This window comes from Quercus robur, chromosome 2 (assembly GCF_932294415.1).
Source record: "Quercus robur chromosome 2, dhQueRobu3.1, whole genome shotgun sequence".
Classification (NCBI taxonomy): domain Eukaryota; kingdom Viridiplantae; phylum Streptophyta; class Magnoliopsida; order Fagales; family Fagaceae; genus Quercus; species Quercus robur.
Genome location: NC_065535.1, coordinates 82,416,559 through 82,440,435, shown reverse-complemented (window position 1 = coordinate 82,440,435; position 23,877 = coordinate 82,416,559). Strand labels below are relative to the sequence as shown.

At 32.0% G+C, this 23,877-nt stretch overlaps 2 protein-coding genes across 3 annotated transcripts; one reads left to right on the top strand and one right to left on the bottom strand.

The window, feature by feature from the left end:
- Nucleotides 1-3,542: 3,542 nt before the first annotated feature.
- On the top strand, nt 3,543-9,204 carry LOC126715355 (probable ethanolamine kinase). 2 transcript variants are annotated; one of them, XM_050415927.1, is made up of 11 exons: nt 3,543-3,841; nt 4,060-4,151; nt 4,305-4,411; nt 4,978-5,083; nt 6,046-6,168; nt 6,400-6,491; nt 7,205-7,289; nt 7,964-8,069; nt 8,172-8,238; nt 8,670-8,765; nt 8,851-9,204. In XM_050415927.1, the coding sequence occupies exons 1-11, from the start codon at nt 3,702-3,704 to the stop codon at nt 8,977-8,979; spliced, it is 1,143 nt and encodes a 380-aa protein (XP_050271884.1). In that variant the 5' UTR covers nt 3,543-3,701; the 3' UTR covers nt 8,980-9,204. The 2 variants fall into 2 exon arrangements, with proteins under 2 accessions (XP_050271884.1, XP_050271885.1); XM_050415928.1 differs by having other exon boundaries at nt 3,544-3,841; nt 8,673-8,765.
- Nucleotides 9,205-15,484: 6,280 nt separating this feature from the next.
- LOC126715354 (F-box/kelch-repeat protein At1g55270-like) lies at nt 15,485-19,281 on the bottom strand. Its single transcript, XM_050415926.1, has 2 exons — nt 18,427-19,281; nt 15,485-16,926 (listed from the first exon to the last, which is right to left on the bottom strand). The coding sequence occupies exons 1-2, from the start codon at nt 18,451-18,453 to the stop codon at nt 15,667-15,669; spliced, it is 1,287 nt and encodes a 428-aa protein (XP_050271883.1). The 5' UTR covers nt 18,454-19,281; the 3' UTR covers nt 15,485-15,666.
- Nucleotides 19,282-23,877: the final 4,596 nt, after the last annotated feature.

Here is a 23,877-nt window from a genome sequence, read left to right as displayed (position 1 = left end):
GATTCATAAATCTAACTGGAATGTCGTGTACTTGTACCCAAAATGAAGTGTAATTGAACTTTAACTCTTCAACTGGCGTATCCTTATCATAGCGTTGCAACACCATAAGGTGTTTGTCAAAGCTCCAAGGCTTGTTCTCAATAATAGTTTCAACTTCACGCTTGTTGTCAAAAATAAAAAGGACTATGTGATTCCCCATATTCTTGACTTTGAAACCATTTTTTGATCTCCACAAAGGTTGAAAAGTCGAGGCTATAGCATCCATATTCAGCGCTCTTCTTGTGAAGAATTTTGCTGCAATGATAAATTCTGGTGTGGCCATCTCTTCCTCCAGATCGAAGGTAGGCCCTTCTCTGTCCGAAAGTGATAAACATTTGCAATGGTTTGCTAGTTCATCCATGACTACTGTGTTTCCCCAACCCCGAAAGAAAATAACCACAAACCTTAAGGATAAACTTGTTATCCTAAGGGACTCAAGCACCTACAAGTAGGGACAGAGAATTCTATAGCCTAGGAGAAGCTCTGAGAGGAACTTTCACTAGCGACAGAGAAACTAATAAGTGGTGATACGGTTGTTTGCAAATTAAGGATTTGGTTACAACTGTTGTATTTTATTTGAATTCAAATATTGTCTCATCCCTATATTTTATCCTAATTCCAATACAACTCACGGCCCACGGGTTGGTAATTAAGCCAGCTCGATCATACATGTGGGTAACAACGTAACTTTCCTCTTTTTAAATAAAATGTTAAATAGGATCTCAACCTCTATGTACTCGTGACCGTTCTTAACCCACAAAACCCATAAATTTTTTTTTTTTTTTTAAATAGTTCTTGAAATTTCGTATTAAAAAAAAAAAAAAAAAGATTCTCGTTGAACACATTATAAACACGCAAGGAAACGTTTTCTTCTTCTTCTTCTTTGGTGCCCTACCATTAAAGCACTAACACGCAGCATTCTCATCATGGATGAGTTCATCTGATTTTTGACTTTGTCAAATGCGGAGGCCTTGTATGCAAGCTAAGTCGTACCCCTGACTTGTGGTTGCGTGTGTAAAGGGCCCTCGTTTGAAAAGTGTAGATTTGGATTGGCCGAATTTTGTAACGTGATCCAATGGAAATTTATTTAGTTTTGGGGGTTCCATTCCAGCTATTCATTTTTTTTTTTTTTTGAGAAAATTTCCAGCTATTCATTAATTGTTAAAAATCTCATATTATTAAATTCATAATCAATTTAGGCGTTTAACCGTTTAAGGTTAGCAGGATGGGGCAATACTCAAGAGTCAAGACGATTCACAAAAAAATAATAAATAAAAAATACTGTAAAAGACTGCCATTCACGATGAGTTATCCTACTCTTTCATTGAATTCAAACTTCAAAGTTGTGTTTTTGTATTCAATTGTTTCCAGTTGTGTTTTTGTATTCAGTTTGACCGTTTGAGTGCAACAATATATGTAAATTACTGACTTTTTTTTTTTTTTAATTTTCTTTTCAGTAAGATGTAAGTTACAATTTAGGAAGACTGAATTCAATAATACTATAAATTTTAGTATATATATCTTATAAATTAAGCTATCATCAATCACAAAAAATAATTTAATATGAGTAATGCTACGGATACAAACTATTTTACAACATTCTTACAAACTGTTGATGTGACAAATTCTTACTAGTTCTAATATGAGCCAATTACTAACGTCATATTTTTACTTACAATAACTATTTGGAAAATGTTAAAACCACATTGGCAGTTTATAAAAATATTGTAAAATAGTTTGTGTTTGTAGCATTATTCATTTAATATATATATATATTATTTAAGTGATACCAAGAAATTTTTATTTTATTTTTATTTTTTACCACATCAGTTCTTAAATTTTTTATAATAAAATTTGTATTAATTTCAATTAAAAATTTCATAGTATATAGATTTAAAAAAAAAAAATACCATAAAGGATATGATTTTCTTAAAATAATTATTACTTTTTTTTTAATGAAAGCTTACTGTGTAATAAAAAAACTATTAGGACAACAAATAAATCCATTGTCAAACATTCAAAATTAATGACCTTAGAGGCTTTCTCTCTCTCTCTCTCTGCACGCACGTGCCATGGATTAGGTCCTCTACTTCTTCGTAGATTGTAGTTCAGTGTGAGATCGATTTAGCCTAGCTTTCATGTATTAGCTCTTAGAAACCTCTCAGGAGACTTTTAGGACAAACGGAAAAAGGGTGAGCTTTCCAATCCTACTTTTTTTTTTTTTTTTTTTTTTAAATTTTATTTTTATGTGTCCACCCTAACCGTATTAAAATCCAATAAATAAGAGACATATGCACAAAAATAACCATCCCCTACCACCCTTAATTAGGGGTGTTCACCAAACTACTCAAACCGCACCCAAACTGGCCAAAATTGCCTACAAAATAAAGTAACTACATTGTATTGCAATTAGTTACTTTTTTTTTTGTTACACAGGTTGTGTATCTTTTAAAAAAAAAAAAAAAAAAAAACTTATTATCATATTGTCATGATTATTAATAGTAAATTATAAATTGACCATGACATTTTGAAAAATATACCATCTAAAAACTAACCAAACCGCACCTTATACACCACACCAAACTGCACATGTGATAGCAAAATTGCGGTGCGGTACTTAAAATGACTCAACCACACCGAATTGCACTGCGAACACCCCTACCATTAATAGTAGTGGTGGAATTCTGATATGATTATTTTACGTACATGTCTCTCAATTATTGAATTTTAATACGAGTTACGTGATATTATTTAATTTTTCCCACTCTTGTGTCCTAGTTATTAATCCTAAACTCTTAACTAAATAGATAATAATAAAGGTGAAGTTCAAAAAAATAGACATATACACATATTTTTTTCTTTTTTGAGAGAAAGGTAAGTAAGCATATGTAATTATTCATAATCAAATAATGAAATAATATCATTATCATAAAAAAATAAAAAAAGCTTTAATTAAAAGTTAGTTTATTGTCGGCCATGACTTTGATTTAGAGGTTCTTGTTTTTTATGAGGAATTTAGAGGATCTATCAATCTAGTAGTAGTAGACAACACACCTCCGTGTGAGATTTAGATTACCAAAAATGCACATGTCGACGTAATACATATAACTGTAAAATTAGTTTTATTTGGGAATAGATTATTTAGTTGAAATTGAAATTTTTTTGTTGAAAATATTGTAAATAAAACTAAAAGGTAGTTGAAATAATACAGTGATGTCCATGAATAATATCAAAAAATACAGTGAGACTCATAATTAATAGCAAAAAAAATCTAAATAGTACCCATAAAAAAAATCTAAATAGTTAAAAAAAAAAAAAGAAAAGAAAAAAAAAAGAGTTTGTTTGTTAAGACATGCTAAATGCACACGAAACGAAATCAAGAAAACGACATGAGAGTTGAAACAGCGGGGGACATATTCGGCATTACTCAAATCCCTTATAATACGCACACGTTCCAACTTCTAACACGCACACGTTCTCCCTACATAATAATATAGATTATAGGGACTTCCCGATTCGCCCCCAAAAATCACAGCAACATGATTTGAATTTTTCTAGTTTTAAGGCTTTTCGCACACGAGAGAGGGCATATTAGCAGAGTAGCAAATTGAAGAAAAAAAAAATATTTACATATAAACGAGAAGAGTCAGAAAGAGAGAAATATGGGAGCTGTGAACATCTGGAACGCCATGGAAGTAGCAGAGGAAGCTCGAGAAAACCCGAACCTTAGCTCCGATATCCAGTCCTCTTCTCTCACCGTTGATCACTCTCTCTCTCTGCCTCAAATGAAACCTCGTATCATGTTCGTTACTCTTCTCTCTCTCTCTCTCTCTCAAATGCATTTGAATTCCCGAGCTTAGTTTTGCCGTTTGGTAGCTGAGAAAGCGTGGGAAAATAAGTAAAAAACGAGAGGAAATTTTAAAGAATTGGATGTTGTTTTGAGCTAATGCAACGAAGCTTAATTTATGATGTAGCATGAAATTGAAAGTATTTGAATTAAATTCGTTTCGGCTTTTGCAGAGAGTTGTGCAAGGATCTGTTCAAGAGATGGTCAGAATTGGACGATTCTCGCTTCTCCGTAGAGACTGTTTCTGGAGGAATCACAAATCTATGTGAGTATATTCCTTACTCGATTTTGATTACGCTATTAGCTCAAAATTGAAATTTGAAATTAGCAATATTTGTTGCTTTGTTACAGTATTGGCTTTTTTGAGATTTGAAGTATTGAAATTTCTAACTGGAAATCGGTCTTCAAATTCTTATAGTGCTGAAGGCTTCTGTTAAGGAAGAAAGTGGAAACGACGTGTCGGTGACAGTCAGATTATATGGGCCTAACACCGAGTATGTTATCAATCGCGAAAGGGAATTGCAGGTGATTCCCTAAGCTTCATGGACATTTTTGTGTAATTAGTCTAGAAAGACCATAATCACTCACTGTGTACTTAATTTGTTTTGTTAGAAATGATTCTCTATTGAATCAAATAAGTTGAAGATTGCGTGTTATGTTAAGCAATTTACTGAGTGTATGTATTGTTTTTGCTGATATTATAGCTTAATAGAAAAGTCTGATGATGTGTGCACTGCTAGATCTCTATATTATAATTTGTTGTTGTGCTTTTAGGTTAGTCTGGTGCCTGGCATTATATAATTATCTGTTTTAGGCTTTGATGCGGAATTCTCATTAAGGTTTAGTAAAACAAACTTGCATAGTTGGCAAGTTGTTTTTTGGGAATTCGTTTACGAATAATTATGATATTCTTACTAAAGGAAACCAAAAATGGTAGGTCCATGAGAATAATTTTTACTTTTGATGATTATACTGCATTACTAGAAGATGCTTCACACAGTATTTAAACTTCGTTTTCCTTTTCCTAAATAGTTGATGACTTTTTAGTTGCATGTTTCACTTTTTAATTACTCATCACTTACTGTGTTTAGGCCATCAAATACCTCTCGGCTGCAGGATTTGGTGCCAAGTTGCTTGGAGTTTTTGGAAATGGAATGGTGCAGTCTTTTATCAATGCAAGGACACTAGTTGAGTCAGGTAAACTTGGGAATGATATTTGTCAGGGTAGGACTAATATGGATTTTAGTAAATTAATTGATATATATATATATATATATATTTATATTTATATTTTCCTATAAGTGATTCTCTGCTGAGTAATTTATTTATCTTTAGAGCACTGTAGATTTTGAGGGATAACTGCAAGAAGAGTGTACATTGTTGCCCTGTACTGAGTTCACTAAAAATCAGACTCCAATTTCAGCATTAATTACAAGTAGCTAAGGGTTTTCCCCATGAACAAAAGACTTTTGAAGTGGCAATAATCCCAAAATTGAAATTATATTTTGTAGTCACTTTTAGAATTTCTTGTCATTCAATTCAAGGGTATTGATTAGAGAATGTGCAAGGAGGGCAGAGGCCATTTCGTAGTACCATTTAATCTGAAATCCAAGGTGACAAGTGTATATATGTGCATCCCCCCATTCTTTCAGGACATGCATAAAATAAAAAAACTTCCTTGCCTTTTTTTGGTTAATTCCTTAAACCATATTGGAAATTAAATTACGGCATCATTTTTTCCCCAATTTTCTTCTTCATTTATTGACAAGCCTATGTTTTTAGCATCCTCATCTGCCAAATAATTTTTCTTTAGGCATGGATTTCAATGGCAACCGAAGTAAAAATTTATAAAAGCTGAAGGCTGTTCTCAATTAAATAGTATACTTATCTTTTTATATATATTTTTTCCTAATATGAAGATGAAGATGTCTTTTTTCCAAACTTTGTTTGGGTGGACTAATGCTTCGGGGGGGCATAACTTTTTCTTCATTAGTTGATTTGCTTGATAGATGTATTTTTTATTCTTCTTAGTTTGTTTTTGAACCTATGCTTTCCTTAGCACACATTGTGTATACTCTGGCTTTTCTTGTACTAGTTTTTTTCGTTCAATAAAGTTTTTATATATATAACCTTTGTATTGACATTATTTCCCTTGGCAGACATGAGAAAGCCAAAGCTAGCTGCTGAGATTGCCAAGCAACTACGCAAGTTTCATGAAGTGGAAATTCCAGGCTCTAAAGAACCTCAGCTGTGGAATGACATCTCCAAGTTCTTTGAAAAAGGTTCTTTTATCTCACCCTGATGGATTACTAGCCATGCTTAGTTGCTTACTTGTCAATCTATACCATTCTAAGCTAATTTACTTGAACCTGGCATTCAACGTCCACTGTTTGACCTTTTTTCCCTGATCCTTGCTCTATTTTTAATATACATATATTCCTACTGATGTGTGTGTGTTCTGTAGTTGCCATCCATCACATGTTAATCTTTTGATATTTAAACTTTTGTTGCAGCATCCGTTCTTGAATTTGATGATAGTGAGAAGCAGAGGATGCATAAGATGATTTCATATAAGGAAATTCATGACGAAATTGTTGAGCTCAAGGTATTGCCTGCTTTCATAGATTTTTTTGCATGTGATTGCTTTGTTTTGATGTCTTATATCCTATTTTAAAGTTGTCAGTCTTCTGTAACTTCTTTTAACTAGGCATGAACCTAGTTGTTTCTTTATCTACCATACTTATCTGGCCTTACTGATTCAAGAACAAGATATAACTTTTTAAGAAGTTTTACTTTGCTGCTTTGGTGATAAACAGGTGCAGGAACTAAGTCTAGAGACTGCACAGTTAAATACAGTATTTGCATATTAACTTGCTGAAGAGACCTTGTTATTTTACATTGATATGGTAAATTTGAACTACTGATATCATATGACAAAAAATATTTCTCAAAAGCAGACACATAAATGGTCCTTTTCCATTTGTTAACCAATTAATCTGGGACCATTCCTTGAGTATTTTACTATTTTAGTAAAATCATATCCAGATGGGGGGTATAATTTGAGAATGTGCTAGATGGGCATATCGGTATCCAGAAGAACAATTGTAGGATGCAGTATGTGCCCAGACTTGTAGTTATGTATAATGATCCGTTGGAATTTTCTTAGTTTTATTCTTTTTACCTTAATAGTTTTTGGTGGGATGGAATCTGACAAGATTTATAAAAATTTGGCTAATGGTCATGGAAAAATGCTATTTAAGTTTATTAAGGCGAAAGGCTTATTCCTCTTTATGGATATGTTTTCTGATAATGAAACAGGAACTGACAGGCCTTCTTAATGCGCCAGTGGTTTTTGCTCATAATGACTTGCTTTGTGGAAATCTAATGGTTAATGATGAAGAAGGTATTTTTGACTTCTGTTGACTGCAGTTCTATTTCTGTTACTATGTTCTATGGCTGATTTGTTTATGTAACAATATTTATGTGCCAAATTTCATAATACACTTCAAATTCTCTCTCACTCACACATGCATGCTAACATGTGGAGACACCCTGCTTTCACCTCCATCAATGTTGCAAATATTATAGACACGTAGTGGTTTTTTTGTCTCTTAATTTGATGGTAATCTAAATGGTGAGTACTAGAGTATGACATGTATGAAAGAGTAATGTTATGGAATTACTATCATTCAAGTTGCCTGGATTTGAAATAAGACTTTGCTTATGCCAATCATGTGGAGTTGTAGCCAATGGGGCTTTCTTTGTACCCTGATTAGATAGTGGGGTCAATTTGAATAGTTTTTATATGAAATGTCTATGGTCCGTCTGATGCATTGCTTAAATTCTTCAATTATCTATTGCCTTGGAGCTGTTTATTTGAGAATCTAGTATCTGCCATACCCATGATTATGACTTACGGACTGCAAAACAGGAATCAAATTTGATGCTGGGGCTCAAAATGCTTTCCAATGTCTATAGAAGATAACAAAATACTTCTGGAATAATATGAGTTTTAGTTAGCTGTAATTATTCTCAGTTTTATCGTTTAACCTTATTGTTTGTTTGGTGAATGTTCAGAGAAACTCTACTTAATTGATTTTGAGTATGGATCATACAACTATAGAGGCTTCGACATTGGAAATCACTTTAATGAATATGCAGGCTATGATTGTGACTACAGCTTGTACGTTTTTTATTTTTTGTTTTTTGCTTGTTTCATTCTCATTTGTCATTGTGACTCAAACATGATACAATTCCTGAACTGTTCAATGTAATTTTAATGCAGATACCCTAGTAAGGAGGAACAATACCATTTCTTCAGGCATTATTTACAACCTGACAATCCACTGGGGGTATGTCAGCATTGTGTTCCATTTGCACCTTAAAATTTTAGTATGCAGTTTTTTTTTTTTTTTTTTTTTTTTTTTTTTTTTTTTTTAATGTTTATAGAATGGTTTATGAATTTAATATAGTCCTATATGAGAGTCACAATTAATAAGCTTAGGGTATTAAAAATTGGAGTTATGAAGGCTGTTGGTTTTAGCCCATAATCATCACAGCCATGTAAACACTTTTTGCACTTTTTATTTAATCTGATTGTATTAAAAATTACAATTAAAATCATCTGCATGTACTAATATCTATCCAGGTATTATCCATGACATTCACAATGGCAGCCATTGGAATAAAATTTTGATAATGGGCTCCTTGCATTCATGATTTCATTTAAAAGTTCTAATACTAAGCGCTTTTTTTTGTTCTTTAACAATTATAATTTTATTAGCAGGTACCTGACAAAGATCTTGAAGCTCTCTATGTGGAGTCAAATACATATATGTTAGCTTCACACTTATATTGGGCTTTGTGGGGAATAATTCAGGTATCTCTATTCCTACTTTGCTATTGAATATCCCTATTCCTTATAACATCCATGACTTACTATATTTATGTTTTTTTGTTTATAGGCAAAAATGTCTCCAATTGATTTCGATTATCTTGGTTATTTCTTCTTGCGCTATAATGAATACAAAAGGCAGAAAGAAAGGAGTTTCTTGCTAGCACGATCATACCTTTCAGGATCTGGGACTAGGTAGATATTGTTATTTTATGTTGTATTTTATGAGATTGTAATACCGAGATTTAGGAAGTTGCTTCCTTGATTCGTCTAGTTAGATATTCCTTGTAAGATAGGAAAATTGAAAACAAATACGAATTGCAGTTTAGGGCTATCCTTTCTGTTGTAATTCTGAAAATTTTCATATTTGATTAATTTACTATTTTTATTCCTTTATAAAATCCTTGTTCAACATTTTGCCTCCTGCTACACTTGTCATTATTTACGAATGGTCAATCCTTGTACTAATTTTTACACTTATCATTGATTATTAATTTCCTCCAATATCTCAATAATGTTAGTTCATTTCTTATCATCAAATAAGAGATTTAGGATTCATTACTCACTAATCCCAAAAACCAATCGATGTCTTAGTTTGATAATAAAGAACAATCGTCATGGAGCAGACACTATTAAAAAAGTGTTTTATTTGAAAGACTAAATAATTGAAAGACAATAAGAGGGCGCATTGATTTGATCATACTATATGTATTTTTTAAATTTGAAAATCGCATGATATAGTGATAGTTCTATTTTATGCCTACTTAAGAATGCATATATCTTTTTGATTAAAAAAAAATGCAAATATCATAATTAATTTCATTTTTATTTTTTGCTCCTTTGTGTATTGTCTTACTTTGATTTGTCAACTTTGTTGGTATGTCATTTATGACAAGATAGAATATAATTTTTCATACTAATCAATAACTTGTACAATGCAGAAAAAACAGGCAAATAATAACTTGTACAATGCACAAAAGTGATATAAATGACATATCATTTTGATAATAATATAAAAAAAGCAAATATCATAATTAATTTCACTTTTAATTTTTGCTCCTATGTGTATTGTGTCTTGCTTTGATTTGTCAACTTTGTTGATATGTCATTTATGACAAGATAGAATATAATTTTTCATTCTAATCAATAACTTGTACAATGCACAAAAAAGTTCAAAAATGGCATATAGAATGAAAAAATGATGTAAACACAAAATCATTTGCAAATAATATTGTTAACATCTACGAATTTTTCACTTTGCTCTTTTTATTCTTCAAATTTTCGGTGTTCTTTCAATATTCTTCATATTCGAATGCTTTTGTGTAGATTTTGTCAAAGTTTTAGAGACTTGAATTCGTAAAGTTTCGATGATTTGAAGCTTTTTGAAGTTTTTGGAGCTTTTTGGAAATTGATTCCAATAGAATTCTAAGGCTTGAAAGAATGACTTGAATAAATTATCTTCAAATGTTCTTCAAATATTCTTGAGGTAGAATTTCTTCGGATATAAAATGCTTCAAAATTTGTTATGAATGAGCCAATTGGTGTTTGATGGTTGAATAAAAGATCTGGGATTCAATCATTGCCTATATCAAAAACTGACTAGTGTCTTAGTTTGATGATAAATAGCTATTATTAGGAGTAGACGCCATAGGTTGAAACTTTTTCAAAAAAACTTTCTAAAAAAAAAAACTCTTTCAAAAAAAAAAAAAAATGACGCAAACTATTTTCTTTCTCCAAAAAGAAAAAAAGTTTGGGGGTCTTTGGATAATAAATTAGATTTTACACTTTGAAATTTGAATTTTACACTTACTGTGACATATAATTTGGATTGTTAGTCCCTCCATTAGTTTTTTTTTTGCTGACATGGCTGTTAAGTGCTACATCAAATGCCACGTGTTTCATTGGTCCAATAACAAAATGTGATTTTCATTATTTCATATAAATTAAATATATTTAAAAAATTATGAAAAATAAAATTAAATGCTCTAAAATTTTAGACTAAAATGCAAATTACATCCTTTAAATTTGATTGAAATTCATTTCAATCAACTTTACTTTCATTCAATTAAGTTATCTAAATTTCAAATTTATTCAATTTAAACATTTCATCCAATTTTGTTTAAAAAATTGCCATTAAGTATGCATGTAACTAATGAAAATAGTTGAAAAAAGATTTTTGAGAAAAATTTCTAAAATATTTTTATTTATTTTATAATTTTTTTTTTTAATGTGAGATTTTTCTTTTACAAAATTCATAACACATTTCTTCTTCTCTTGTTCTTAACTAGCTTGTGATTTCATGCATATGTATAGATATACTTAAAAGATACATATTAAGATACATAGTGTAGGGATAATGACCCAAAATCATATATTGGAGCCTTGGGCTTCGTTTGAGGATGTTGAATGATCTGAGGAGGGACAAATAGTTATCAAGGGTTCCAATTTAAAGTCTCATAACTAAGGGACAAGTGGAAGGCGGTTCGAGGAAGAACTCCTCCTCGGATATGATGAGTGCAGCTCAAGTACGTGTTCTAGCAATTAGAGTAATCCTCCAAGAAACTCCAACAATAGGAACGTGCTTCATGAACATACAAGAAGGAAGGAAACCAAAAATATCTAAGGGAAAGCTGCTACCACCACATTAAATGCACTGCAGCTATTTTTCTGGCCGCATTTATGTGGAGAAGATCTCTGAATAGTACTACTTTGACTACCACAACTCGTAGGAAGCCCCAGAGAATGTTTGATGGAACAGGTACTCAAGTAATGGCTCAGATGATCAACAGGTGTAGGACCAAGATGATCCAAGGGGAGTTATATAATGAAAGAAACCCTCCATGGGAAGAGGATTGGAAAAATAGAGAGAGAACACTGTAGCAATCTAAACTGTTCTTATTCTCAATTGTGATCAATTTATATAAGTGTGACCTTCTCGAACAGTGAGTTCGTTAATTTTATTTCCTTTGTTCTTATTTGATCACCTCCCAAATCCATACTAGCCGTTGTCAAATTCATTAGGACCTAGTTCTTCGATCCACTCTCTACAAATTTATTGTACTGGCTCATTGGGCCAAGGTCACATATACCTTGGGCTTGGGCTGTAATCAGGGTCCTTACACTAAGTATAATAATCTTACATATATAATTTAAATATTATTTATAGTTTTTTTTTTTAACTCTTTAAAAAGTTTTGTAAGAATGTTATTAGGTAGAAAATATAAATTGTTCATTTTTAAAATATTTTTATATTTATTAATTCTAGACTCTTTAGTTTTTGTATACAATAATTCACTTGAATGAATATTTATGATATGATCCCATATTTGATTTTAAAATTAAGAAATAAAATTCTCTCTAAAAATAATTGGACTTCAATTATAGAATCTAATTGGATTTTCTCCAAACTTTACCTATTAATATAAATTTATATATATATATATATATATAATATTTTTGTGCCAAATGAATTGTTTTTAGTTATAAAAAAAAGATTCATAAATATAAAATTATTCAAACTCTCTCTTCTTCTAATTTTATATATAGTGTTAGATATATGATTAAGTTTTTATGATTTATTTATATTGGACTCATCATTTTCTACTCTAAATTAACTCATTTGGTACAAAAATTAAAAAAATTCGATTAAAGGGAATACGTGTCGTAAAATTAAATTCTAATTAAAATCTAATTTTTACATTGAACTAACTTGGTTCAAAAATTTAAAATTTTTGATTAAATGGGAAAAGTGGCGCAAAATTAGACTCTAATTGGATTTAGATTTAAAATCTAATTGAATTTTCTCTCAACTTTACTTATATATATATATATATATAGATGATTTATAAACTTGAATTGTTTTTAGTTCTACCAAAAAAAAAAAAAAAAACTCATAAATATAAAATCATTCAAAGATTATGATTTTTTTAATATGTTTTACTTATATTGGACTCCTCATTTTTTACATTAAATTAATTCATTTGATACAAAAATTAAAAAAACTTAAATTAGATAAGACACTTCACAAAATTAAACTTTAATTGAAATCCAATTTTTACATTGAATTAACACACTTAGCACAAAAATTTTAAAACTTAGATTAAATGGGATACGTGGTGCAAAATTAGACTTTAATTGAATTCCAATTTGAAATCTAATTGGATTTTCTCTCAACTTTACTTATTATTATATACATATACATATAGATTTGTCTCTCTCCTCTTGCTCTCACTTTCCATTGCCTTCTCTCCCTTTTTCTAACACTCCAAAATCGGCTAGAAACCAAAGAGATTTAGTGTTGGGATTAATGTGCAAAGTCAAAGTCGTTTTTTTTTTTTTTTTTTTTTTTTTTTTTTTCAATTTGGATAGCCTTGATCTAGGTTTTTCTTTCCAGTATGGGTCTTTTCGATCTAGTGAGTGTTTGGATTGCAAGGAAACTGACGTTTTTTTGCGTTTACGTTTTGCTCTGCTGGAACCCAATTTGTGTTTCTATTTTTTTTTTTTTTTGGCTGCCGTTGTTTTTGACTTTTCAACTGATTTTACTGTACACTTTTCATCAACTCATGCACTGTTCACAGCAAAATAAGGGGCGGAATGCACACCAGTGGGTCCTATTTACTGTTCACGGACCCACAAATATCACTTTTCAGCAACTTTTTTTATTAAAAATGGGTCCCACGGCACTATTCACACATTTAAAATTTTTTTTGCTACAGTGTTTTCAGTTTTTAATTTCAGCAACTTTCAGTTTCAGTAACAATAAGCTCAATCCAAATGGACCCCTAGATTTTTCTTTTTGTTCTGGGCATTGTCGAGATTGAAGATCGGTTTGGGTGCTTAGGGGTCTGTTTGGTAAAAGTGTTTGAGTATTGTTGTTCAAAATGATGTGAAAATTGTGATTTAAAAAGTATTGTGAAAACATGTATTTAAAGTACTCATAAGGCAAAAAATTTGTTTAGTACTATATTTCTAATAATGTCTTTTCAAAAGTGAAAAAACATATGCTGGGTTTGATTTGCTGACCTTTCATGGTTCGGTTTGGGTTTGAAGGTTTTATTTGGTCTTGGTTAAAGTAGTGTTTATGCAAGACAATGAAAAAGGATAGATAGAAAACATTGGTGAGCTGCTTCTGAGAATTCAGAATTCCTCACAGAAACTACCTAAGAATAAGCATTTAAACGAATGAAACTTTTAACTTTTTTAACTAAGAATGAAAATATATTATTCTTGTGCAAGAAAAGGTAAACCGTAAAAGGATATAATTCAAGACTAAACTTAAATTCTTTAATCTATCCATGATAATTAGTTTACGTTTGGATACAGCTTATTTTGCTGAAAATTAAAAACTGAAAACTGAAAACAATAAAAAAAAAAAATATATATATATATATATATTTGTTTATTACTGTTCAGCACTGTTCATTGGCTTAAAATCACTGTTCATGACCAATGAACAGTGTATAACGTGTTGGACTTAAAAAAAAAAAAAAAACGCCCAAAACTTGCCAAACGCGGACGCAACCGCACTACCCAAATGGACCTTTAGTCCTTAGTAGAAAGAGCATAATTATTCAATTGCAAAGCCAGGACAAGATATCACATGCATCCTCTCTGTAATAAGATAGTCTTAGATTCAGGCAATCATCTATGTCCTAGGACTTCTATTGAATAACCACATTTGTTTTCTTTATTTTTAATAACTCTGGTTTCAAAACAGTAATCTGATAGCATGTATCAAGAAAGTTATGCAATGTTGTTTCTCAAAAAAAAAAAAAAAAAAAAGAAGAAGTTATGCAATATCCTAATACTACATGGAAGTGAGGATAAATAAGATATGGATATAGACTAATTTCAATAAGTAGAAACGTTTTAAATGTTGCTAATTGTCTCTGATCGGATACTCAAAAGCCAATAAGAAAAAAATTTGAATATGATATTCAGTACTATTGACTAAATTAATTATCTGCATGAATCCGAAGAATTAAAGAATAAGTTTCTACAAAATCTAGCTCAAAATGTGCATGGAGATTATCTTTATTCAAATTCTATTTCTTATGCTTCTCAGGTTAGGATTCTTGATAGTTTAGGTACTTCTGATTAACCTACGGAACTAATGAGAGGGGTAAGCCAGACATTTGACTCCACAGAACAATCTGCAGAAATCATATTGCTTTGGAATTTGGAGTACAGCATCTGGTAGTCAAGATTACAGTACACATTTGTTTTTAAGCCTAAGTAACTGGAATGGTTAACAGGACATGGTAAATGTTAGGAAATATGGTATATTTGAATAAGTAGGGTTGGCCAAGCCGAGTATGAGCCCTGTTCAACTTGATTAATTGCTGAGTTTCGCACATGTAAATCATTAACTGTTCAAGCTTCTGCTGGCCCCATGGCTAGCACATAGTAACTTTAGCTATCAATTTGGAAGGAATGCAGACAGGATGATGGGGCTATTTGCTACTTTTCAATCGTTTTAAGTACTAAATTGGCTATAATTTTAGTCTAAAGAAGTTAGTGCAACTAGATAAACGTTCAAAGGCTGTCAATGCATTTTACCCCTTTAAAAACTAGATCTATAACAATAGCAAGAAACATACCTAGTTAGTCAGAAATGGGTCTTCACTTTTCAACATCTAAACAACTGTGTATTATATTATATATATATTGTAATACTAAAAAGTCTAGCAAAACAAACATCCTCATCCATCTAGAACCCCTCATGGTAAACATGATTTCTACTTTCAATATGAACCTACAACAACAGATCTATGTGCATCAACAACAACGAATTAGGCAAGGTTTTAGCTTTCTGTGCACGTTATAGCCCATAAAATACATAGAGACATCAAAAAGTTCAGAGCACCTGTGGTTCTGATATACAGCCCTAAGCTTGAAGAACCTGGCAGTGCACAATGTGACTTTTCAGGCGGCTCCTGCCCGCAAGGCTGGACAAGAGATTTGTGACCATAGTTTTGAACTGTCCTTTCCCTGCTATAGTTTCCCATAAATGTTCAGCTGTCGGCCCCCTTGCATCTTCTGTTTTTGAAACATCAACCAGAGAAATGCTCATATTATTTCTTATGATACACAATTTTCCATTAAGGGGAAGAAGAGCAGCTGCCTCCAAAGCCCTAGAATTCCCCAAATGCATTTTACTGTCAATATGCTTGCTCCAGGAATCAGTTTCTTCATCATAGACCCTAAGTTTGCAGCCATCCTTACAGTCCAAAGCATAAAGGTGCCCGTTAAGGGAAGTACTTGGGTTCCTCCAGCCTGTAACCATTCCATCATAAACAGAGTCCCAGCTGTCAGTTTCTGGTTGGTATACCTCACTTAGAACCTGTCTATGAGAACCAAGCCCCTTCAAAAACCACTTGCCCTCATAGACAACCCCAATAAAGGGCAACATTGCAGTGCTCATATCCGCAATAAAGGACCACCGATTCTTGTTAGGGTCATAGACTTCAGCTGATCTCAAGGACCGGTGCACACCCTCATTCTCTCCACCTGCTACATACAAGCAATTGTTTATGACACATGAGCCAAAGAAATGTCGCCGACGAAGCATATCCGGGGCACGGTGCCATTTATTTGTCCTGGCACTATAAAAAATAACTCGTCTCATTGATCCCTTTAGTGGGTCTTTGCCACCAAACAAATAGAGGTGACAGCCGCTTAGAACAGCACAACCAAACCCAAGGGCTTCAGAATATTCCTTAGGCACAGGAGGGAGGGGCTGCCAAAGCTGGTATATAGGATCAAAGGCATGCCATGATATTTTCCCATCTCGGTCTCTCTTAATGACATATATCCATTCTTCTGCAATTCCAAGGCTCTTGCGGAGTGAGTAAAAGAAGTTTCCTGCCAAAAGACGATACCATCTTTTGCAGACCAGCCTGAGTTTGCGATGCTCAACCCTTGGGACCCGAATTAGGCAGGCAATAGCAAGATCATCAGGTAGTCCTGGAAGCAGAGGGGATTGGTTTCGGCTCCTGTCACCGCGTGATGGCTTGCTCCTTGTTGGATGAATGGATGGTTTAATGTCAGGCTGAAGACAGAGCTTTGACCCTGGAACATATTTTTTTGCTCCTGCAACAGTTTTGAGGCCTGCATCTACTCTACATAGACATGCTGTTGTATCAACCTGCAAAGTACATGCATAAATAATTAAAATTCTCGCTAGCTGCTTTGTCTGAACAATGAAGGGAAACTGGAAACTCAATATGGTATTTTACCATTTTCCCTTAACTAAACATAAGCTTGATGCATCATTATGTCACTTAGTCTTCTGATAAAGAACAAGATGATCAACTGATGTCAGCAAGCTCCTAATTTTCTAGTTTGAGTACAAAAGATTTAGAATAACATATTTTGCTTAACATTGCTAAATTTGAAAGTTTCAGTTCCTATTAATATTTTTATTTTTGTATAGAAATGTTTAATGGAAGCACCTTTCTTTGTTTTTTCCTTTTTGGGAAAGAAAAATAAATTTTACACAGAGATCAAACTATATGTTACTTTTGCATTTAGTCTAATATGATTAATGAGATAAAACAGCACTTAAAAGACATCTGAAACTTATTGGATAAGTAATAAGGATTTTTTTTAATAATATATATATATATATTTTTAAAAGGAGGTTATGGGATGAGGCTTGTAACTGGGCAATGATTGTCGAGAATATCATGCCAACTTAAGAACTTCAAGCCTCAAACTTAGAGGACTAAATTAGTAAATACCTTATCCGCTGAAGTAGAAGTTGTTCACTAAACACATAAGGGAGCAATGAGAGAAAACTGAAATAATAAATAGGCTTTGAATTTGCCAATGATATCGATGCGTTTCACTGTTCCTACCTCTACCATCCTCACCTTTAGTTCCATAAATGGAGCGAAAGGACACAATGGATCATGTATTTTACTTTTTTTCTTGAGTTTTCAACTTCAAGAGTCAAGACATCTAGTGTCTGCCAATTTAAAGAATTCAAGACAAGAAAGCATTGTTTACTTTTTATGGCCAGGCACAGCCATGAGGAGGATAATGACTGATGATGGGGTAGTAAGGGCTCTCAGGTTGCATTTAGAATCAACCCATTATACCATTTATATATTAATTTCTTTTCCAAAGAACCACTTTTGTTTGTGTGACATCACAAGCATCCCCAATATCATTAGCTTCACGCTAAATAAATAATAACAACAATCCATTCCCTACCAGGTATGCAACATTATTTCCCACATTAAGAAGTGCAGCTAGAATACCCCATCTCTATCCAACTCCGGGGAAAAAAAAGAATAAAGGGGTTCATGATTATTGTACAAGAAGTAACTTCATTCAGAGAAAGTGCATTCTCCAATTTTTGAAAAGCATTTAAAGCTAAAAGTAGCCCCATTTGAGATTCTTCAAGCAGCTCAGCAACCAAATCAGAATTGAAGAACAAAATTCAACAGGAACATCAAGCAACACAAACTTACACACAAACATGATAACATGACTGTTTCAAAGAGTAAAAACTATACAAAGGATAGTCAAACTTAGCATTAGATTCCATCACAAAACAAAACCAAAACAAAAGAAGAAGAATATGGAGTTCGATGCAAAATAGAGCAGTAAAAGTTAGAAGTGAGGTAGATAAACAATTTACCAAAGGAGGTTGAATCATTCTGTCCATTTCTCCTCTTTGAAGGACTTGCCAACACCAGATTTATCAGAACCCCACCTCCAAAATCAAGTACCTATCTCTCAATCATCATAAACTTAAGACACAGACGTACCAAATGCATAACTCAACACAAAACCCAACTATCACTTTTCAGGTCCAAGCTCCAAACTCTACCTTCAAGACAAGAACATAAAATCCACTCTTTAATTATCCAGTAAAGTTAACCTCTGAATCCTCCAAAACCCACCTCCAGAATCAAACGCAAAGCTCAATAGAAGTCGCAGACAGCTCAAAACCCAACCAAAGGAGAGAATCAGAAGCTGAACGCATTGAAGAAGCAAACCCCATAAACCAAAGTCAACCAAAGTTGACCAACAAAACACACAAACTCAACATCATTACCACATTATCTCCAAAACCCATGTCCAAAAATCAGAAAAGCATGTGCCAAAGCCTCGGGAAGTCAGCTCCCATAGCCTTCAGACAGAGAATATAAAACCCCAAGATCTTATTTTTTCAAAGAGAAAAGAAAAAAAAAAAAAAAACCCAAATGCGAGACAGTAGGAAAATGGGGGCAAAGAGAGAGAGCACTGAAAGATGGATAGAGACCCCTCTCACCATTAAATCTTCAGTGGAGTTTTGGGCCCATCACTTCAACGGCACAACCTACCAAGCACAAGAGTGTGTTCAAGAAGAGAGAGAGAGAGAGAGAGAGAGAGAAAAGCAAACCTAAACCATTAAAGGAGGAGAGGAAAGCGTGTGCCTTTTTTTTTTGAAAGATGACATTTTGGTGGTTGTTTTGTTTTTCTGCAGAAAACATAAACAAGCATATAAAAAAAATATCACAACTTGGAGATTGGAATATAGCTGTTGTTTCTTTCATTTATTGAGGACCTTTTAAACAGGGTCAGACTTAAAACAAAACTCTAAAAAATGGAGAGTGAGACTTTTTCTTTTTCTTTCATAATAATAATATGTAAAAAGTATTATGTAGAAAAAAGATTTAAATAAAGAAAATAAAATAATAATGGCCCCACATCTCCACAGCTCTACCAAATACTCTTATTAATTGTAAAAGACTTTTCTATAGTATGTGTTAACCCACTCCGCAAAGGATATTTTTAGTTTGAGTGGTATTATATTCACAATATTTTTATAAAATTTTCACAATAAATTATAGGTGGTTAGTTATTATTGGTTAAAATTTGAATTTAATACTTAGATTACTTTTTTATCCCAACAATAACAATTAGTAAAAACTTGCTATTTATGATTTGTTGTAAAAATATTGTAAACATATCATTTATCCTTTAGTTTTTTGGTAAAGTTGGCCTCTCATCTTTTCCAGATGAATAAAAATGCGCCATGGGTGGTGAGATAAAAACTAAATGTGATTATATTATAATAATGTATTCTATATTTCTTTATATTATTTTTGGAAAAAATTATGATAAGGCGGCATCTCATAATTGAGGCATGAGGGATTTAATAATTTTTTTGACATATAATAATCATATTATTCATAGGTTTAAATCATTCAACAATCGCTTATTAAAAAAAAAAAAAAAAATCATTCAACAATCTATAAAGTATGAGAGTAAATCTTTTTTGAACCCAAAAAAGAAAACCTTTATTCTCTAATAAAAATTAAGTATTGAATTTTTAATTTTCACTTGGCATATTGAATGGTCAAATTGCAACAAAACTTCATCATTTTACATAAACGGTTGTAGCTTAATTAACTTTAAAGCAAGTTTAAAAAAAAAAAAAAAAAAAAAAAAAAAAAAAAAAAAGTCCTTTAACAAGGCACTGTCTATATTGTATTCTTCCATTTTGAAGAGGGGTATGGAAATTGATGGAACATTATATGTGGAATGTGTATGATTAAATTGTAGTTTTGTAGATTTTTTGGTTAACTTAAGTATCAAAGCTAAAAAAATCATGCACTCTTCAAAAAAAAAAAAAAAAAAATCATGCCTCCAAGGTCAAATAAATTGACTGTTATTAGGATAGATTTATTTGCTTGACTGAATCATGGGTCATGTTCTGACTGCAGTTTAGAGGCTTCTAATTAATGCACTGATGAAATCTGTTTCTTCCCCACATCTTTATGTATGAAACTATGGATAATTACAAATTGATATTAATTGAATAGGACTTATGAGTTACAAAAAAAAATCTCTTAATGATTGCATATGGGAATGGTATTATAACTCCCACACCTAACTTGAATTTAATTATCACGAATACAAATCACCCTCTCAATCAGGAAAATTTGGAAATTCTATCTCCTTGTTGTGAGAGAATATATTTGGGTTAATGAGGCATTTGCCCTCAAGTTTAACTTTTGTGGTTAGGAAAAATTAGGTTTGAAAATTGGGTATTTTTAGTGCTCCAATTGACCTCTACAAGAGAGGGAAGCTTTTTCAGAATGTCTAGAATATGCTAATCTTCTAGTAGCATTTCAAATAAAGTCCACTGTGTTTGCCAAGTCCTCCATAGTTTCTTATTGTTAGTTTTATTGTCAGTTTTTTTCTAAAGGGGTGGGGAAGTGTGAAATTCAACATAATGGACTTTTTTTTGGGGCATGTGTGAAATTCATGTTCAGAAAAACAAAATGGACTCTTTTTACCAGAAGAAAAAAAAGGGAAAAAACAAAACAAAGAAAAGAAAAAGAATACGTTTTTTTTCCCCAAGAGGTGGGCTTTCTCTTTTTACTTCTACGAATCCCATCTCTTGTGTAAAGATTTTCCACTCCAAAAGTCATCCCAACTGGGCAAGTCCTAAGTAACTATCTGTCTAAACTCTTTTGTCTGCTTATTATGATATAAATCTGTAGGGATCAAGACATTTTCTTTTTCTTTGTTAATTCCAATTCTGAACAATAATTCAAAAAAACCAATCAGACCAATATCAGATGATGTAATTGAAATGGACCCACTAACGGTTCTTTAATAAGTTTTATTCCGCAAATTACAAAAGTCATTAATACTATGTTAATATAAACCAATCTGAGTGGCACTTCCTCATTATCCTATTTAAGGAGGAAAACTTTGAGAGTACTTTTATAATTGGTGTCTACCTGAACTACTTGACCACCTGCTTTGCATGGCGTTATCATAATAATAATAATACACACTTAAAAATAATCCCCAATGATGCAAAAGAAGAGAGCAGAAAATTATTAGTGAGCAATGACCAAAGCTTTTCATGTGTTAAACTGACTGAAGAAAAATGAGAGCCTGTTTTGTGGTCAAGACACATTTGAATTGATTGATGTATCATGTATGGCAATCCTAACTAAATTTTGTCCATTACAGCTTAACTTTATTCACTACTTTAGGAACTTAAGAATACTAGCTTACGTAAGGCTCATGTGTGAATATGAATATACTTCAAAATGCTGCCTAAATTCAATGTCATCCTTTTCTCCCTAAAAGTCATCAATCTTTTGCTTCCATTCAATCCTCTGTATATTGGACAAACAAGCGGTTTGAGATAAACAAGTTGGTTCAAATTTGAAGCTCAATTAGTCATAATCAATTAATGCTCCATACCAAATCAAATCAAATCAAAAAAATAAAATAAAATAATGCTCCATCCTAGTACATGAATTGAGCATTAGTATTAATAGTGCTAAAACGCTAAATTGATATTTTTAACACCATAAACTACAAAATTGGGGTTGCATTGGTGGAGCCAAAGCAATAGTTTTTTGTTGTTGAGCTATAGTGTACACACTGTAGATCAGATTATTTATTGTGTTTACACTGTGGATATATTATTTTATTATATTAAAAGCTAAAATAAAACTATTGATGTTGGGTGTTTTATAAAATGACATGATAAAATAGATAAAGTAATTTTTTATAGTACAAAATTACTAAATTTTTGGTACCACCAATACCCATGCTCTAATTTCTTCTTTTTTCGGCGCCTCAATATCTTGAACAGTCTTTTGCTATCACACATCAGAAATTCAGTGTGTGTTGCAATAATTTCATGCAAACTTACAAATTATTCTGAGCACTAAGACTAAAATGATTAGGCTACTTTTTCTTTTTTGAGGGGGGTGGTATGTTGAAAGATGTCATTCCCAACTTAGGGGACAAGGCATGGTTGAGGATTAAGAAAGTCGTTGCAGTGGGGTTCACATTAAACTTTGTCATGCACATACTTATATTGGTAAACCCACATAAACAAAGAAAAGTGGTGGATATAAATCAAGGATTAGCCAACCTTACCTTGGTGGGAATTTTCTCCTTCTCCTTGAAAAGAATAGGAGTCCAATTAAGTTAGCAGTAATTACTAATTTTCAATGTTCTAGCCAAAAAAAAAAAAAAAAAAAAAGGGACCAAAGCGTGTTGAAGGCATTAAGAATCATAGAAACCTAGTGGAAGCCATATTAACGGTCAATTACTTAATTCTAAGTTAAAAACTCCAAAAACTGTCATATCAATCTATTCAAAGTCAAATAAGCAACATGACAATCATCTCTTTAGTCTTGAGAGCATCAACGAATTTGCAAAGGATTGGTAATGTGCTTGATGTGAGGGATTTGAACCCTAATATTTCTCTACGGAAAAATCAGATAATGCTAATTAAGTACAAAACTAACAGGAATAAAAGAAGTCTTGATCGAAGATTATAGTCGTGTAGTCAGTCCTACTAAGCCACACATCAAATATTATCTATCTATATCTTTCTCTTAAAAAGAATATATAAAATTAAAATTTAGATTACAACTATACTTAACTATGCATAATCATATATCCAAGTTAAAGTAAGTTCTTTTTTATTCAACTTTAATATTCAATCTTCTATATGAAATTAATCTTAGTTTAACTAGTATTATTCATCAATTTCTGTATTTACATCAAATTAGTCTTAATTTAATTAGTATTATATAATTTTATTTAATTAATGTTTACATATAAAAAGGCCCCATATAAAATTTTTGCCTTAGGCCCCAAATTTTGTTGGGCCGGCCCTGCGTGTAGTGCAAATTCAAATTCCAATCTTCCATGCAATGATCCTTTTATTGCTGATCTCAGCATACTCCCAACAACTCCAATTTTAGATTTCTTTGCTTTAGCGTCTTTTGAATCATTATTTAGTCTCTACAAGTAATTTTAAAGGATTATAGAAAACGAAAGAGTCATTATCTAGAACCTACAAGTGATTTTTAGGGATGATAGAAAACGAAAGGATAACAATTTTCATCCTCTTTTTTTTTTTTTTTTTTCAGATATTTTCTATTATCTCACATTTTTTTTTTTTTTTTTTGGTTATTCCAATTATCTCGACCAGTATTTTTTTCTGCCCAAAGAACACGGGGTGCTTGGAAGAACAAAGAGGAGATATTCATTGCTGATTTTTCTAAGATGTCATATTCTTAATTAATGATCTGCTATCAGTCTATGCCACAGCCAC